The 19356-nt window shown below is 40.6% G+C and overlaps 2 protein-coding genes across 3 annotated transcripts; both read left to right on the plus strand.

The window, feature by feature from the left end:
• Positions 1-318: 318 nt before the first annotated feature.
• On the plus strand, positions 319-6031 carry manea (mannosidase, endo-alpha). Of its 2 annotated transcripts, none has more exons than XM_080413305.1 (6): positions 319-337; positions 1729-2015; positions 2495-3125; positions 3912-4021; positions 4190-4266; positions 4496-6031. In XM_080413305.1, exons 3-6 carry the CDS (start codon positions 2600-2602, stop codon positions 5121-5123), a joined length of 1341 nt encoding a protein of 446 aa, XP_080269431.1. In that variant the 5' UTR covers positions 319-337; positions 1729-2015; positions 2495-2599; the 3' UTR covers positions 5124-6031. The 2 variants fall into 2 exon arrangements, with proteins under 2 accessions (XP_080269431.1, XP_080269432.1); XM_080413306.1 differs by having other exon boundaries at positions 1729-2007.
• A 1302-nt stretch (positions 6032-7333) lies between these two features.
• fut9a (fucosyltransferase 9a) lies at positions 7334-11141 on the plus strand. The gene is made up of 3 exons (XM_080414065.1): positions 7334-7532; positions 9590-9721; positions 9984-11141. The coding sequence occupies exons 2-3, from the start codon at positions 9661-9663 to the stop codon at positions 11072-11074; spliced, it is 1152 nt and encodes a 383-aa protein (XP_080270191.1). The 5' UTR covers positions 7334-7532; positions 9590-9660; the 3' UTR covers positions 11075-11141.
• The last annotated feature ends 8215 nt before the right edge of the window (positions 11142-19356 follow it).

Below are 19356 nucleotides of genomic sequence, written 5' to 3' on the forward strand. Positions count from 1 at the left end.
TTATTTAGACTTGCCTCCAAATGTTTTAATTGTTATTGAAACCAGTGGTTCTCAAATATTTTCATAAATGTTTTGTGCCCAGCCCCAGGGAGCATTTGTGTTGTTAGAATGTTTCGAAAATATTCAAAATATTCCAGATTTTATTGCAAGAGTTTTTGAAAACAGCAGATCTACAAACTCACAACGCGTCGCGATAGATCAGCTATTTTCAAATAGCCGATGCATATAGGTTTGAACTTTAAAGTGCTCATGTGGGTAAGTTGCTTCTTTAGGGCTTGTTTTCCCAAACCTTTTTGCTTATTTCTCTCTCAAACTATGGCAACACTGCTTTCCAGCTGTGATTGATTGATTGATGTAGTTTATTTAGAAAGACATGAGAATAGTACATGACAGTACATAACAGTACATGGAAGTACAAATTCACAATACAAGGTCTACTAAACTGGAAACCCTCATTAAGCATTACGCTTGTTTAAGATGAGGACCCCATGCACACAAATCATGATGGAATATAAGAGGCAGGCAGATATACACACTACTATACAGAATGTCATACAATCAGCTTTCAGGTTACTGGTATGACGAGAGAAAAATATATATATACAAAAGAGGAGAATGAAAGAGGGGGGGGGGGGGGTAGGGAGGGGTAGGTTAAGACTTAGACAGGGGCCATTTTCGAATTGCAGCCTCCTGAAGGTGTATCTTTAGGGCAGTTTTGAAAGTGAGTAGGGTTTTACACTCCTTTACTCCTTTTGGTAGGGCATTCCACATTTTTGATGAATAGCATGAGAATGAGTTCATACCCTTAGTTGAGCCAAATCTGGGTTGAACATGATCAGTGGAGCTGCCTCTGGTGTTATGATCATGGACTTCATTAACATTTTTGAAGTATTTTGACAAATACAGGGGGATCCCAATGTTGTGGTGTATCTTGAAGACCAGGCCCATAGCAAGTTGCTGTACTCTGTCCTCAGCCCTAAGCCATCCAATCCTAGCAAAATGAGCAGGGGTTAGATGGGTTCTGTGATTGAGGCCAAGAAGTAGCCTTACAAGTTTGTTTTGGGATGTTTGGAGCCTTGTTTTTAAGGCCTTGGAGGTGTTGTGATACCATGAAGTGCATGCATAATCATAATGACCTTGAATGAGGGCCCCTGCAAGAATCTTCAGAGTATTCTTACTGACTAGGCGATCAATCCTCCACAAATAGCGTGTTGTTCGGTTGACATTTTTGATCACTTTTTCGGCGTTTTTGTTACCGGAGAGGTTTGCCTCCAAGATGGAGCCCAGGTAGGTAATTTCATCCTTTCTTTTGATGACATTATCACCCACTTTGATCGTGAAACTCTCTGCCTTGCTAAGGTTAGGACTGGACCCAAAGAGGATGGATTCAGTTTTACCCAGGTGTAATGAAAGTTTGTTGTCAGAGAGCCAGATGCAGATCTTGTTGAGTTCGGAGCTGAGAGTTTTCTCAACCTGCAGCCTGTCCCTGTCCGAGACTAGCAGGGCCGAGTCATCTGCGAACAGGAACAGCTTGCAGTCGCAGGCCGATGACATGTCATTCACATATATCAGGAACAGTAAAGGTCCTAGTATACTTCCTTGTGGGACACCACAAGTCACAGGGAGGGGGGGGGACTGGGTGCCGTTTACTTCCACCACTTGCTCCCTCCCTTCCAGGTAGGATCTCATCCAGTTCACTGACGTATCATCAAAACCTATTGCTTTGAGCTTACTGTACACACAACTGTGGTCGTACATGTACATCCCATGCAGTGAAAATAATAGTACACTAAATTACGAGGACTTGATATTTCTCGATATGAATAGATTGGCTGTTTAATTTAACAAACGGCGTTTTACGGGTTTATTTCTTAAAGCTAGCCATGCTATGCTTCAAATAGCTTAGCATGGTTATCAGAGTGTCGAGTGGAAAATCGATATAGCCTTCTGATTTTGCTGAGCTGTTGTTGACAGGTCGTCTACAAGTTCGTCTTTTAGCCAGACTAAGTATGCAGGTAGAATTTTAAGTAACCTTATTATTTCATGTGTTTTGTATGTGTGGGTAATTGTTGATAATGTGTGCGGGGTTAATAGACTATCTTCTTTTATCAAACTTCCGCATAGTATGAGTGCACTGCTCAGTCACTTGGCAGGTGTTCTTCAAAGTTAAAATAGAATTAAACTGTAAATTCACTTAACAAAATTACTGGCTATGCACTATGCCATACATAATGGGTTTTTATTAATTTAAAGGGATGTTTCACTTTCAAACATGTTTGAAAGTGAAATATCCCTTTAATTGTGCATGTGTGCATATGGGGATATTCCTGCATACTTGATATATTTATTGTTTATTTTGGCCAGCTCCATAGTTCTCAATTTTGCAACCATGAAGCTTGGCCATGTTAACATTCCATCTTGTGCTTACATCGTTTTCAAACAACCAACTAACTCTCTCTCTTTCTCTACAACCTATATTTGTTTAATATCCTAGGCCAAGCAAAGATCCAGCTGCCAAGTTCCAGTGGAACTGTGTCCAAAAGCCCTTTTCTGTTCCCTTGACAGTCTATTGTGGAAAACCTCATGTGTCAACTGAAGAATGGCAAGGTTGAGGCGCAAATCTTGCATCACATTAATTGGCTTGGTGCTGCTCACATTCATAGTAACAGTGGTCTTAAAGTCCTTTGCACTGCAGGATTCGCCATTTGGCAACTCTGACAGTCTTGAACCGTTCCCAGAGGTCAGAGGAGTTGTAAATAATGAGATTCAAGTTAAGAGAGAAAACAAGGCTGTCGATCGGACCAAAATGACAGACACTGCTCACTCAGGGAATAAGGGTGCAGAGCTGGAAGCTACACTTAGGAAGTTCTCTCCTCCCAACTACAACCTCCATGTCTTCTACTATACCTGGTATGGTAACCCACAGTTTGATGGCAAATACATTCACTGGGATCACCCACAGCTGCCTCACTGGGACTCCAAAGTGGCCCAGGGATATCCACAAGGGAGACACAGCCCACCTGATGATATTGGGGCCAGTTTCTATCCAGCCGTGGGGGCTTACAGCTCCAAAGACCCCTCTGTTATAGAGGCTCACATGCAGCAGCTGCGAACAGCAGCGATTGGTAAGGCAGCGAGAGAACGTATGTGGTGTACCTTGGCTTCCTCCAGTCTAAACCTCATGGTTATGTTATTGTACTTTACTTTGTACCAAAATTAGATTTCATGCTGTTAGAACGTTTTTGACACATACGCTGAAATCAAGTATGGTTCCCTGTTAAAGATGGGTAGTCACTGACCGCCTCCTTTGAATGTTTTTTTTATTATATACTAGTCCATACCCGGGGATGTGAGCACTCAAAGTATTTGCAGACTTTTATGGGTTATGCACTGTGTATTGATTCTAAATATTTAGAGTTTCAAAACTCAGTTGGCAAAATATAACAGCCATGTGTTCCTATGACTCGATCTCTGCCTTGCTCCGACAGTTAAACACACACACAGTAAGGCTGAGCTGAGCTGAGCTGCACCTTCGTTCTCATTCACGAACACCCAATCTCTGGCGTTTTCGCAAAAACGGTAATAAACGGCTTACATTTTGGGAAAGTGCAAAACGGGCTTCCTCACTATCTGCATGTGCTAATTCTCAATGCCCGTGTGCAAGCTGAGATCAATTCCTCAACCCACTGAGGAGAACCATGCGGAACAGAGAGTGTGACGTTTCCTTATTTAGATGTAGGATTATTATTTTATTATTATTTTTATTGTTTGTATTTCACAAGTGACTTGTGAAATACAAACAATAAACATAATAATAAAATAATAATCCTAGGACCTAGATGAACAAAATGACTGGATCTCCTTTATTTATTTTTTAAATGATAAATCCATTGATCCAACTACTTTTTCAGGTGTTCTTGCTGTTTCCTGGTACCCTCCTGGTAGGAAGGACGACAATGGTGAGCCTACAGATGACATTGTGCCGTTGTTGCTGGATGTGGCACTTAAATACTATGTAAAGGTGTGTGGATCGTGTTTGTTGGTTGTCTGCTCTGTTATACATCTGATGAAATGCTTAAAATATACTTTTTAAAATTCCGGAAACATGAATATAAATTAAGACATATAAACATCTATTCATAATAATGAGCAAGATTCTTGCCACTGTTGATCATTTGTTTAAATACAGGTGGCTTTTCACATCGAACCATACCAAGGGAGAGATGAGGCCACAATGTTAGCTAACATCAAGTACATCATTGATAAGTGAGTAATAGTGTGTTGTCATTTTTCTATTGTCACATTAACATCAATACTCTCAATATGGGATCCGTCAAAGTACCATTTGGTTCCAAACAGTCAGATTTATTGATTCAGATATAAAGCAATGATGACAGTTACCTCATGAGCCTATCTGTTCCCATGACTCATCCTGTTTCAATTTATTATTTTTTTAGATTTTTTTAGATTTATTTGGTAACTCTTCCCTCCTCAGTTATGGAAAACACCCTGCCTTCTACAGACACAGGACAAACACTGGGAAGCTTTTGCCTTTGTTCTATGTGTATGACTCCTACTTGCTGAACTCTGAACAGTGGGCCATACTGCTAAAGCACACAGGGAGCCACAGCATCAGGGATACCCTGTATGATGCCATCTTCATTGCCCTGCTGGTCGAAGAGAAACACAAGAGGGACATCTTGACTGCTGGCTTTGATGGACTCTATACATACTTTGCCACCAATGGGTTTTCCTATGGCTCCACGCATCGCAATTGGGAGTCTATTAAAACATTCTGCGAGGTCAACGATCTGATATTTGTCCCTAGCGTAGGCCCTGGGTACATTGACACGAGTATTAGACCCTGGAACTTCCAAAACACCCGAAACCGCATTAATGGAAAGTACTATGAAACGGCACTGAGTGCTGCCTTGGAAGCCAAGCCCGATATCATCTCAATAACATCTTTTAATGAATGGCATGAGGGGACTCAAATAGAAATGGCGGTTCCAAAAACAAGTCAGAATGTATATCTAGACTACTCGCCAAACAAGCCATCAGTTTATCTGGAGATGACTCGCAAATGGGCAGCAATATTTAGTGGCGAGCGCAGGAGATGGTAATGCTGGGGACAGGTGGGGAAAAAAGCATGAACATAGTTATAATGAAGATCATTTCAGAAGACAAATTTATTTGCAATTATGTTTTGCTCTTGAAGAAGTCACTTAATTTAAAGTATCACACCTACTTTTTCTTTGTTTTACACCACAATCCATCTAGGCCATGCAGAGGTAATGCCTAGGTTTCATCACTGATATAGACTTCCTTCATCGACACCAAGAATACATTTTGCATGGACACAAATTCTGACTACAACTAACCCGAGGTCATCAATAAACTTTTCCCTGCTTAAGAAAATACACAAAAACATGTTCTTAGTTTTCTTCTGTTTATTTTCTTTCTAGAGTTGACAGGGCTATGCAAAGACTTTTGGGAGGGCAGGTGCAGGGCTATGCAAAGACTTCTGGGAGGGCAGGTGCCTCTGCCCCTTTCACAATTTTGGGCATCATGTGCATACTATGCGATAGATAAGATAGCCATGTAAACCAGACTTCATACCCACCTCAGAAATTCTGAGGAAGGTCTAGGGCTGTTAACTTTTGGCCATTATTGAAAGTGTTACATTATTTGCAAATACTGATGACTTAATTTGCTTTCTCGTGCCTTTTGGTTGGCAGCGGCACCGATCTGAAGATATATTTGAGTTGAGCACGCCAGTCCCTTTTCTTGCTAAAACCAGACTTATCAGGAAGGTAAAACTAAACAAAAGTCTATTTCTGAATGAGAATGAGAGAGTAAATGTGGTCCAGCAAGAGAGAGATAAATCAGAGAGAAGTTATGCAGGCAAAATGGGCATTTTCTTATATCAAAGCAAGGGGCAGGTGCTTGGGCACTGGTTGGCTCCTATGTGTGTATATGATGTGCCTGTCAGTTGACATTTCAGAGAAATAAACATTTTTATTTGAATGACTCCTAAGTGTTGTAATACATGAGGATTGACCCACATCCCAGTAACTGAACACGATCTTGTAAATATACTCAAACACTGTGTAAGCAGATATGTCATGTGTTTCTGACACCCATGCAGGTGCCAGGTGCTCTCCTTTCTACAGGCCCAAGGATACAGGATGCCACTGTTGAACTGTCCTCATGCTTGTTAGAACATCATGTTTTCTATATGTCCCTATTCCCTATTTTGTGTCTATATCCCATCTTACTTCATCTATATATTTCCATGATGACATATTCCGGTCACGTATAGTAGCTTGTGCAAAAGTATACATAATACAGTATATTCTTTATTATGAGTATTTAATAGCTAAACTTAAGAACATGTCTATGAATGACACTGCAGTGCTGTCATCTTGTTCTCAGAGCTCGTCGCTTGCTTGCAGAAGCACCACCTACAGTATGGTAGAGAGATAGGATCACAACCCTAAGCAAGCCCGTCTTATGATTCATCTTGGACTGCCCACAACCATCCTCTGTGATGCGAACAGCCACGTCTTCGGGACAGCCCAGGACAAATGTCAGGCTGTCCAAATAGGCTGCTTAATCATCATATCCAGAGCCACTGTCACAATTATGTCCATTAAAGAGACAAACCAAATCTTGTTTGGCAGAGAGAGAGAGAGAGAGAGAGAGAGAGAGAGAGAGAGAGAGTGTGTCGTGGGGAAAGCTTTCGCTGAAAATAGCCGATCGACAAGCGTTGCATGATGCATTGCATTGTGAGCTTGTCGATCGGCTATTTTCTGCAAAAAGCTTTCCCCACAATAACAGAAAACCGAAAATACACTAGCATAGGTCCCTGAGGGACTCCTCCAGTCACCCGTATGGGGTTTAAGTGGTTAAACTGCGCCAGCGTGTACATAATTTGAGTCGTTTTCAGATGGAGATCTCATAACCCCATCATGAATATAAAGTCTAACATTAAATCATTAATGAATTAAAATCTCAGCATCCTTCCTCCCTACACACCGAGGCTGAGCTGCAGCCTGCAGCTGCATTGTCGGTAAACAGAGTAGGCTAAGGTAGCGCATGGGCAGCCAGTAGGGAATTATTCCACATCGCATCACATCCCAGAGCATCAGCATACATGGCGTCCTCACACACACACACACACACAACCACCAAATGATGAATCTGGTCTTCAGGGCAGGAGGAGTGTATTAGATAGCCATCAGGTTTTTGCATCTATTTAGAATTCTAGCCATTGTGATTCTTTGCAATAGAGTGAGAAAAGCATAGCCTACTCCCATTGCAAGGTAGCGGCTTTCGGGATCAGGACGATGGATCTGATGGGCTCATCATCTGAATCTATTCCAACGAATTCGGCCACCGGCACAAACATTCGTTCGATCCTGATTCCGCATACCTCCGGTATGTTGCTGCAAGGTGTCTTTGACTGAGAGAAACGACCCTGTCGAGGAAACGAGACGAAATGCCTTTTTTTATTCACGTCTGTCGAGATGGTGAGTGAAATGTATGGCTATTTTCCACTGCACTCCATCCATGGCACAACAGCAGCAGCCTGTGTTTTGCAACCAAAACCATCGTATGCTAATTAGAAATTATAGCTATATATAAAAATAAAAAAATGCATTGACATTCATAGACATATAGCTTATTTTCTGTTATAGCCTACTATTGAGTTTTTTTCTATTGGCTATTTAGGGTTGGGGAACTGGCACATTTCCCTAAGGGATCATTAAAAGCTTTCACATCGATGTTGTCACTCTGATCGTTGTAGATAACGTTGCTGGTAGTGTTTTCATCGCAAATACTTTTGTCACAGCTGTCCTATTATTTATATTGTGCGCGTCTTGGGTGCGCAAAGGGCGTTTTTATAGGTAACATTATGCAGTCACTGCCAGACATTCTTATTCTCATCAACTTAAATGCCATATACCGACAATGACACCCGTTTTAAGTATATGCGCCTTGGTTACCATAGCCTTTTGAAATGACCTTCAGAGCTTATATAGTGCCCGAATATTAATTCTCACCTTGGATGGGATGCCCTTTTGAAAGCCATGCCTTTGGCCTTCCTTTAAGAATTAAATAGAAACATGAAATGAAATATGTCTTATTGCCCTGGGTAAATTAGTACATATTTCCATCATGGCATTGTAGGCCTACGTCTATAGGCTAAATTAGGCTATTAGAACCACCTCAAGCAATCACCCGTGCACCCCTTCATTAGTGATGCTACCTAATTGTATTTTTCAGTTTTTCTCGGTCAGTTCAACGTTGCCCTGCAGACTACTCACCCATGCGGTGCTCTTTCAGTGTCCCAAATATCTCACAATGCATTTGGCAGAACCCAGGCAGTTTGTTCAAAATCTGAATGAAGGCAGGGGCTTCACACGTGTCTTATTCTAGTGTTATTTGTTAGATATACAGTTCAGACATAATTATAAGGAAAAGGGAGTGCTACTCTGAACACCCTACACTTATGCTTCTGACCTCACTCAACTGCATAGCCTACTTGCCAAAAACACACCAGAAAACTTCAACAGTATTTTATTTCTCCTTTATTGTGTGCAAGGATACATATAGTACTACATAGTCTACATGTGCCACATTCTATGCAAAGCATTGAGCATTATCGCTGCTACAGAAAGTGTCTTCAACGGTGTAAGAGGATTTGTACCTATTATATGAAAATATATTGATACCAGAGTTAGATTCATCTTACCCTGGTTGTTCAGCATGAACATGGAACTCTGCTAATTCACAGCTGCTTGTACAGTAGTGGCCTATGCAAGAATGACATACTAACAGGACTGTCAGAAATAGGTCCAATTGCTCTATGTGAACCATTGTGTAGGTCTAATTAGAACAGATGGGTTCAAGAGACTCTGCAGTTGTAATTTATAGCTTTTTCAAAGAGGTATAGAGTGAAACGGGGTCTATCGAGGTCTCCTCTAGACTTGGCATCTCTGTCTGCTTGTATGGCCTCTTTATGCAACATGCAGGTGTGTTGAGCCCCAGAGACTTGGGAGAGTCATTGAGCCTTTCTACTCTCTCCAGCCTTAAGATGGCAGTATTCTCTTATATGTCTGTCAAAAAACAACTTGCATGTTACATGTCTGCTTTGGTGGTGTTTTCTGTTTATTCTCCTTATTCACTCTCAATTAGTGAATACGAAAGTAAATCATACTATTCATTTACACATTAAAATCATATTTGTTAATTTAACTCTGAGAATGTAAAAATGGACCCAATTAGAACGTGCATTTGTGTCAATTGGATTTCACTGTATGTGTTTGTGTCCACATGTTGACAGTCTGTAACCTCAGGGTTACAGACAGGGAATTGCATTTGTGTGCCATTTATACAATTTACAATTTAGGTATTTTGCAGACGCTCTTAATCCAGAGCGCTTTACAGTAAGCAAGGACAACACAAAGTAATATATCAAATGCATAGAAATAGTAACCTAGGATCATAAGTAAAGACAGCAAAAATTCTGGTGTTGATTAAGGATCCTTATTATTCTGCATGCGGTTGTGATCTCTTATAACAGCTGCGAGCAGCAACATTTCCTACAAACTTCACTGAGAAGAGTGAGCTCAACGTCGACCCAATGTAGGACCCATGACCCCCGATCCCCACAACTTCTCTAGCTTGGATTTCAGCACAAAGTCAAATCCACCAGGTCTGTATCATGAACATAAAAGCATATTCAATTTGACAGCTGAGCTTAGTGACAAGGCATCTACGGTGCATAGTGCAAGTGCATACCCTCCAAGGCGCTGGCAAACAGAGTAAACATCATACTAGATTATTGCTTTATATATTATTACTTTATATATCATATAACACAAATCATATTTGATGTTGAATGAAAAGTATGATGTGATTTGACATACTACATATCTTCAATTTTTTAACAGCCTTTCTCGGTTTTTCCTTTGCAGGACAGATTATGCCATCTGCACCTTTCCACAGAATTCTACGACCCCTTTTGCTTGGTACTTTTTTACTGGGATGCTTTGTGACTCTGTTTTTGATGTACTTTAAACCCTCTACCAGCTGGCTATCAGGTCCCATAGAGTCCACAACATCCACAGATGGGGTGAAAACCCTCTTCTCCACCAAGAGTGACAAGAACCTGACCACTGTGCTGGTCTGGCTGTGGCCCTTCGGACAGACCTATGATCTCAGTGTCTGTAGCTCTCTGTTCAACATCGACGGCTGCGTCATCACAGCAGACAGGAACCTATACAACAAGTCGGATGGGGTTGTCATTCATCACCGAGACATCTGCACTGACCTGTCCAACTTGCCACCGCCACAGCGACCATCCTTCCAGAAGTGGATATGGATGAACCTGGAGTCACCCTCTCACTCATCCCAGCTGCCTGGGATCGAAAACTTATTCAATCTGACTCTCAACTACCGACAGGATGCTGACATTGAAGTGCCTTACGGGTCTATTGTGGCAGCGGAGGGCGATGACGACTTTGTTCCACCCAGCAAAAGCAAGCTGATCTGTTGGATTGTGAGCAACTGGAACCCGGACCACGTGCGGGTGAAGTATTACAATGAGCTCTACAAACACATTGAGGTCCATGCGTACGGACAAGCCTTTGGGGAATACATTTCTGACCAAGACTACTTCCCCACCATTGCCAGTTGTAAGTTCTACCTGGCATTTGAGAACTCCATTCACAAGGACTACATCACTGAGAAACTGTACAACCCGCTGTCTGTAGGGGCCGTGCCTGTGGTGCTCGGCCCACCCAGGCAGAACTACGAGAACTTTGTCCAGGGGGACGCCTTCATCCATGTGGATGATTTCACTTCACCCAAGGAGCTGGCCGACTACCTGCTGCTCTTGGACAAAAATGAGGAACTGTACCTGAGGTACTTTGAGTGGCGACGGCACTTTAAAGTGAAGAAGGCCTATTTCTGGGCAGAGCATACATGCCTGGCTTGTGATTACGTGAGACGGCACAAGGAGTACAAGGCATTCAATAACCTTGACAAATGGTATTGGGGTGGATAATACATCAATGGGCTGTGCAGTGCTTGCTCTGTGGTTGTGGGCAGTGCTTTGAGGTTTTTATCCTTCATGTCCTCATGAAGGTTCATCTTCGACAGTGATCCTGAATGATGATTTTCTATTGGTTCAGTGGCCCAAATGAGACATGCTTTTTGTAATTTTGTTGTTTCTTTTTGCAAGTCTGTCTTTCTAAGCCTTACTTGGTTTGCTGTTTTGCATATTGTTATTAATTTATGGTTTCTATTTATTTTTTATCCGTTCCAATACATGTTTTTGTTATGCTGTTTGGAATCGTATTTTGCACTTCATCTGTACACATGAATACATTTGCTGCTATTTTTTTTTAATCATTAATGTGTGTGCTTGAGTGGATGTATACCTGTACAATTAGGTTACATACATGTTGCATTCTTTGCTTAAACATCACACGTCGTGTCATGAAATTATACAAAATGGACATTGAAATATGTTTGCTTGAAGGTGGGAATGACATAATTGTTTGATTGGAAATATTTATGTAATATTTATTGTGAGGCATTATATGATAAACACTATGTCATCTGTAATAGTGATGCATTAACCTATGCAGTGTTTACTGAACTCACATGTGAAAGTAGTTCAATGGTGTCATCTTACTGTAAAATGTACATATTGTATATTTTTGGAATTATCAGGCTTTCTTTTTCATAATTGTAATGGCATTTGCACTGCAAAACTGCAAAACCAACTGTTACCTGTCTTTACACAATAAGACAGACTGTAAAGATATAATCTGTAAAGCAAATTATTATTCCAGTAGTTTGTGACACCAGAACAGATGTGGTTAAAGAGAGATTGCTAATTTATTTATTTATTTATGTTATTAGGACGACAGAGTTATAATACCATCATTCTGCAGTGTAAGGGTCCTCCGCTTTTTCATAATATGTTGCACTCTGATTATGATCTGCAGATTCTACAATAACAATGTGAGCACAATTTAAACAGACATAATAATGAAACCTGTGACCACACAGTCTCTGTGTGGGCTTGTTATGTTCTCCATTCCCATCTCACAACACAATCGTGAATATTTATGTACGTATTTTCAAGCATTTGAAGCAAATATAATCATATGGGCATTGTGAGCATGAATTAAGAAATTAGTCAAGCTGAGATCTGCCCACATGTTTGGGAAACTCTTTTCAGAAATGTGAATGTGAATTTTGGCAGCGATAATCACTATGGGATTACACATACACACACATACTCACACACACGCACGCACGCACGCACGCACGCACGCACACACACACACACACACACACACACACACACACACACACACACACACACACACACACACACACACACACTGTGTGTGTGTGTGTGTGTGTGTGTGTGTGTGTGTGTGTGTGTGTGTGTGTGTGTGTGTGTGTGTGTGTGTGTGTGTGTGTGTGTGTGTGTGTGTGTATGTGTATGTGTGTATGTTTATATATATATATATATATATATATATATATATATATATATATATATATATATATATATATATATATATATGTATGTATGTATGTATGTATGTATGTATGTATGTATGTTTATATATATATATATATATATATATATATATATATATACACATATATACATATATATATATATACACACATATATACACACATATTAATATAAATATAATTTTGTTACACTCTGTCCTTGAGTCTTCATATCATCCTGTTCTTTGGCAAGGCAGAGAAGCTGAGATTTAGTGGGAAAGATTACTTTTAAACTTTCCTGTTTATTTTTCTGTGGCTTTCTGCAGCTAGCTTACACTACTTACATCACAATGTGAAAGGAAATCTCATTGTGTACAGAAACCACATCATTTTTCTAGTTACAGGCTATCCACTGGAATAGTGAATCTTTACTCAGCTCAACTATACACTTCACACAAAGGTTGAGTCTTACAGCAAGAACTGTGCAAAACATTTTATGCAAGATGAGTCAGAGTGGCTATGCGGTCAAACTACTCAAAACATGTTTCAGGTTATTTACATGTTGACATTTCTTTACTGTCAATGGGACCATTGATACTAATTGATTGATTGATTGATTGATTGATTGTTAAAAAGAAACTAGCCCACTAACATAGATCATTCCTCTGTATGCAGCAGGGGAACTATAACTTTTCATTGGGGAGAACACCCACAAGTTTTCCATTGATGGAAAACAAGTGTGTTGTATATATTTTTAATGTTAAAATCTCTTTCTAACATGGAGGTATCAGGCATTGTACATGGTTTCTCACTGTACCTATGTTGAGTGATGTTGGTGCTTCAAAATAGCTATGAATGAAGGGAACAGAAGAGACATTTTAAAATGGATGGCCAGTGCTGGAGACAATGGTTTCAGTGTTGTGAGATGGACATTTTCCTCAAGTGAGGCAATTTTACACAGAAGAATACAGACAGTTTTTTTGGATTAGGCGGTAATCCTGTTTTCATGACCTAATTGCAGAAGTCTTGTCTGAAATGCAGCAGCGATATACAGTAGCACTTTTATTCATGTGGAAATGTGTGACTCACTGTGCTGGTGGCTTTTCTCAGATGGAGCTATTGTGAGTTCATAAAATGGCATCTTAGGCCATCCCAGAGTATAACTTTGAAACTGTGTGGTATGGTTTCACATTGTACAGTCTAATCATATGTATGAAAAAACAAAGGTTTGTTGTTAAACGTGGTTGGTGACTTAGCGCAAACAACATATTTGCTTTTGTGTTGACTGTACGCACTCTATTCCTCTTTTCCCAATGTCGTCTTTTTTGCACAAAGTCAAGCAAGATGATGTTCCCTACTGTGAGTGTGTTACAGTAATAGAGAGTGAATCAGAGGTCTCTGGATACTGTAGGACCTGGCACTGGCAATGCTGATGTCGAAAACAGGACCCGAATGGACTAATTTCTTCATGTATTGCTGAACACAAGCATTTCTCGAACAATGCTCATTTTCTGTCAGTTGACTTGAAAGATTTGTGAATCAATCAGTGCAAGTTTTTTGCCAAATCATTGTATTTTGCCAAATGTTGTGTTTAACTGTAGATGTCTGATACTGTCAAAGAAAATAAAGATATGGACAAATTAGCCGTTGAAGAAGTCACTCCTTGTTGAAAATGTGAAATAAAAGTAATTATACCTTTTTACATGGACCTTAATGCATATATATGCATTACCATGTGACGGCAGACACAACAGAAACAGTAGCTTACCATTCTGATTTGTATGTCCGCCCCCGGCGTCAGTCAGTCAGTCAGTCAGACAGACAGACAGACAGACAGACTCACACACTATAGTAGATTATGTGTTTTTCATATGGTCTGATTCAAAACATAACTTCACAACTTTGTTTCATTTTTAAACATTTGCCTGGAATCAATCAAGATGGCTTGTTCCCAACAAAGATCAATTGTCTTTTTGGATGTCATATTGTTTCAGATTTGAAACAAACATAACACTACACTTTAGAAAATCAACTGATAACACTTCTATTATCTAAAATATTTGCCCTCTACAAAAAGTTTAGTCATAGAGAGGAGGATTACTGTATGTAAAACACACTATGTAAAGTGTTGTGTGGCTGGGTGAAAGCCCTGAATGTACACTCTTCAAAAAGGATTTTGAAGGACAAACCACCCCAGTAACGGACTGTTTGTGACGATGCAGACTGATAAGAGCTTGAGGTGTCTCAAGGCTCAGAAAGACTTTTTTCCGTTGTGGCTGTCAGAGCCCTGAACAAGGACATGGACAAAAAATGAAAACAAAGGAACAGAAATATACTGTATAAACATAAAACAAAAACTGCATTCAATGTGTAAAAAGTTTGAGTTAATCGCACAATGTTATCTGCAAAAATGTTCAAAGATAAGTGTAATTTTCCTGTTTACCTTCTGCACATTCGATAAATCATAATTCAAATTATTCTCCCCCCTTTAAGGGCCGTTCACACTGAGCACTATAACTATAAGTTACGAGTTTTAAAAATCGTTCTAAGTCAAGTGGATGGCAGAGTTCACACCAACTAAAAATGGTGAAGGATATAGTTATTGTTATAGTGCTCAGTGTGAATGGCCCCTGTGCATATCCCTCATTGCTGCTAAAGATATTTGACCACCTGCCTTAAAGGAGTAGTTCACCCAAAAAAATACTTATTTTCTATCAATTACACACCCCATGAAGCCTTGAGATTATTTTACCCGTCATCAAATTATTGGCTTAGAAATGGGACAAAAACAAAAAAAATCATGGTGTGAACTACTCCTTTAAAGAGATTTTATCGTATAACTTCATCTTACCTGTCCTGTATGTAATTTGTAACTTTTTTATCTTATACATTTTTTCTTATATTTTAATTTCAGTACATCCATTATTATTATTATTATTATTATTGCTAGGATGGCACCCTTTGGCGCCGGCCCTTTTGGTCCATGCATGTCCCAACATGCATGGACAAAATGGGCCGGCGCCAAAGGGTGCCATCAGATGGACCTCATCTCTTTCTTTCTTTCTTTCTTTCTTTCTTTCTTTCTTTCTTTCTTTCTTTCTTTCTTTCAACAAAAGGTGGTGAACGATACGTTGTTCCATTTATACTGCTGCGCAGCACAAACGTTATGCATAGCTCAGCATACAGGTACACAGAGATTTTGCACATTTATAGTACAGGTAAGATTATTCTCGTGTTATATTCTACTGTTGTGTTATCACAGCCGTTGCGGAACATGTTCTACCAACATTTATTTGCTTCCCTGAATGACTGACAAATAAACCCCCCTTGATTCTCTTGAGTCTTGCACACCTTGTCTGAGTTGTAAATTGAGGCTATATAGGAAGAGACAGTTTATATGAATGGCCTGTAGTCTAGCTGTTTCACACCTGCTGGTGTCAGAAGTAAATAGACCCCTTAACAGACGATGTCACACTGATAAGAACCAGTATGCGTGCAACCAGTATGCGAGCAATGAAACCCATTCTATCAGGTCTGACTACGCGCCTCACTAGCCAACACACAAGAGGGGGTTGGGGTGTGCTGAAACCAGCATGGGTCTAGTAGTGCATGGGTCTAGTGAATACTTTGCAGTTTTTCATTTGGCACTTTAGCACATAATGTCATGATAACAGCTCTTGAGGAATTCCATCTACCGCAAGTTTATGTTGACATTGTTAAAGAGATGTGTACACTGGTTCATTCAAACAGGTAATCTGTGGTAAACAGCTGACAGACCCCATCCCTCTCCAAGTAGGTGGCTGTCCATGGAGCGCTGTTAATTTTGTGTAAGCACTTAATCAGTGGTTAAAATGGCTCTGTATGTGTGCCCCGCCAATATAATTTCCCCTAACCCTGTTCAGGGGTATGCAGACGATGTCCAGATAGCCTCTCATCATGGGGCTGTAATAAAGAACATGCTCTCCAAAACCGATTCCTTTTTGGAATGGTCAGGATTAGAGGTAAAAGAATCCAAATGTGCAGTATTATACTGTATGAAAGGCGGAGCGGGGGCAACCGCTGGTATCACTCCAAAACAGATACACTAACTGATTTCACAATTTGCAATAAACCCCTTAAAGTCTATTCACGTCACGAGACTTACACATATTTGGGTCACAAGTTTAATGTGGCAGGCGAGTGGGGAGACCAGGTCGAGGTAATCATTTCTGAGTACTCCAGCAGACTTGATTCAATCCACGCATCGCCTCTGCCTCTAATCATGAAACTGGAGGCAGTCAGAATAATAGCATTGGCCAAGGTACAACATCTTTTCTCCAATGTACATGTTCCACGAAAATCACAACGTGATTTGACTAAGCTGTGCACCTAGTGAGACAATGGAATGGTCTTAACACACACACAACACGTGACATTATATTTCACAGTAAACGTGAGGGTGGTATGGGTGTTCCCAATTTTGAATGGACATACATTGCTACGAGGCTCTCCCATTTGTTAAATATGCTGAACAACGATGACCAGTATGTGAGAGAGCTTGCACGTTCATCTCTGTTCCTGGACCTAAAACGACGTAAGGTCCTCCTGGCATGTGGCTCGGATCCTAGCTTCCTAGGCTTCAGGAGGAAACCTAGTGGAAAGCTAGACAGTCGCTCTCCCGGCTTCGGTGTGTGGTCAGACTGGCCGGACTTAAACGATCTGTGCTGTTGGGCTGATGTTACCTTGAAGTGGGTAGGGTCTAACTCTGAGGCGATGGCTGTCTTGGAGGACTTTATATCTGACTCCAGTATCTCTTTCAGAGCATCTATGATTGTGTGTGGAGCAGAACACCAACTCCCACTGACTAATGCCGCCTCTTATGGGCACAACAGCAAAGGCAGCGGCAGAATTGGACCGAGCTGAGGCTGCAAGGGAAGACTGCATGTCTCCCTGCTGCGGACCATTCTGTCTCTCACTCTGTGTTCAAAAATGTTGCTTTAGACGAATGCATTGTTGTCTTTACTCTGAAAGCGAGGTTGCAGGTTTTACCATCTAAACTTAACCTCTCCATCTGGTTTCCAGGCAACCATGCTTCTCACTGTATACATCATGGTCATGAACAAATAGCTGAAACCATGTCCCACATCTTAAATGGGTGCCATGTATACAGGGGACTGTATACATAAGTAGGCATGACAGAATTGTGGATTTGATATCAAAAGATATCACTTCTATTTTCAGGTCCTCCATCATGCTGTATAAGCATTCTACTGTGAAGCCGAGCATGTTTAACCTGTGTAACGATGATTCTGTGTTCTCTAACATTTCAGCTAACACCCCTGATGTCATTGTTGTTAGTGAAAACCATAGGGAGGTGTTCATTCTCGAGGTCGGCTGTACTTTTGATTACAGCTTAGAGGAAGCCTTCCTAACCAAAGTGCTAAAATATCATCAGCTAGAGCAGACCATCTCTCAGCTAGGCTACAGATGTAAACTTTTGTTTTTTATCTTTGGTAGTCTAGGACATGTGCACAAGTTGGTTGTGAGGGGCCTGCAAATGGCCGGCCTCTCCAAAAGGAGGCCTAAACAATTAGCAAGGTACTGCTCAATATCAGCTATTATAGGAAGCCGCTCAATTTGGAGGAGGCGTTGTTTCCTTTACCCATGATTGTTGTCCGCTGTGTTCGACAAGTATGCCATCTTTTGTTTTGTATGTAACAACGCTATGCTTCACATGCACTTTGTAACTGGCTGTTTTCCCTTTATCTGACTGCACTGGCAGTGTTTATGTCCTTTGTACATCCTGTACTTCTGTTTATGTGGACATAAATAAATATTTCAAATGTGTGTGTGTGTGTGTGTGTGTGTGTGTGTGTGTGTGTGTGTGTGTGTGTGTGTGTGTGTGTGTGTGTGTGTGTGTGTGTGTGTGTGTGTGTGTGTGTATGTGTATGTGTATGTGTATGTGTGTGTGTGTGTGTGTGTGTGTGTGTGTGTGTGTGTGTGTGTGTGTGACACAAAATGTGTCCCTGGCATAACTCTGTGTAGTCAAGGATTTCTTTATCCTTTATTTCAGATAAGTAAGTGTAGAGAGACCGGAAACCAAGGGCAGAGAGAGAAGGGACATGCAAGAAAAGATCGGGGTCAGATTTTGTTCAAAAAGTAACTAACACTGGTGTACATGAAATGTTTGGACCATCAGATCAGACTCAGGGTGTGGATCCTGTCACATTTAAACTATGTTACCTATTATAACAATCTTACATTAGAAGCAGCTATCATTTCCACAGTTGCTGCCTGCTGTATTACACAGTGCCATGCAATGTAGTAATGCAGGCAGAGGTATAAATAGGGCCTAAAAGCTATGATACATGATGGATGGGAGCCTGGAGAGCATTTCATGATGTTTACGCCTCGATCCTCTAGCTGTTGTTAGTTACCCCGTATCCTCACTGGCATGCTGGCCTTTGTAGACATCTCATCCAAGACATGGAGTTGACAAAGCTCAGTCCATTTCCTCTACTGCAAAGAGAGGGCCAAATCCTTACTTGAAATGAAACATAAACACTGAAATAATCCACTGATGTCAGCATGGGGATTAACATGAAGGTTCAGGTTCAAAATTCATGGCAGGATTTGTCCCTCTAACTAGGAGCTCTCAAGAAAGTGTCACATGAGAGTTCCCTGCCTTCATTAGTCTTCATATTGACCTAGTTACATAATAAAACAAATGTATGAATTCTGTGCCTTAATTCTCTCTGGCCGGCCTTGAATTCCTCATTCACTTTAGACAATAATGATGTCCTTGTAAATGTTTAGACATAATTCTCA

This window comes from Gymnoscopelus braueri (assembly GCF_963280865.1).
Source record: "Gymnoscopelus braueri genome assembly, chromosome: 19".
NCBI lineage: Eukaryota > Metazoa > Chordata > Actinopteri > Myctophiformes > Myctophidae > Gymnoscopelus > Gymnoscopelus braueri.

Excerpts from the sequence above, each read along its gene's own strand:
- manea (XM_080413305.1), top strand. The coding sequence starts at position 2,600 with ATGGCAAGGTTGAGGCGCAAATCTTGCATCACATTAATTGGCTTGGTG. Across the intron at positions 3,126-3,911 it reads GCTGCGAACAGCAGCGATTG|GTGTTCTTGCTGTTTCCTGG; the intron begins GTAAGGCAGCGA and ends CTACTTTTTCAG. Across the intron at positions 4,022-4,189 it reads CACTTAAATACTATGTAAAG|GTGGCTTTTCACATCGAACC; the intron begins GTGTGTGGATCG and ends GTTTAAATACAG.
- fut9a (XM_080414065.1), top strand. The coding sequence starts at position 9,661 with ATGACCCCCGATCCCCACAACTTCTCTAGCTTGGATTTCAGCACAAAG. Across the intron at positions 9,722-9,983 it reads CACAAAGTCAAATCCACCAG|GACAGATTATGCCATCTGCA; the intron begins GTCTGTATCATG and ends TTTCCTTTGCAG.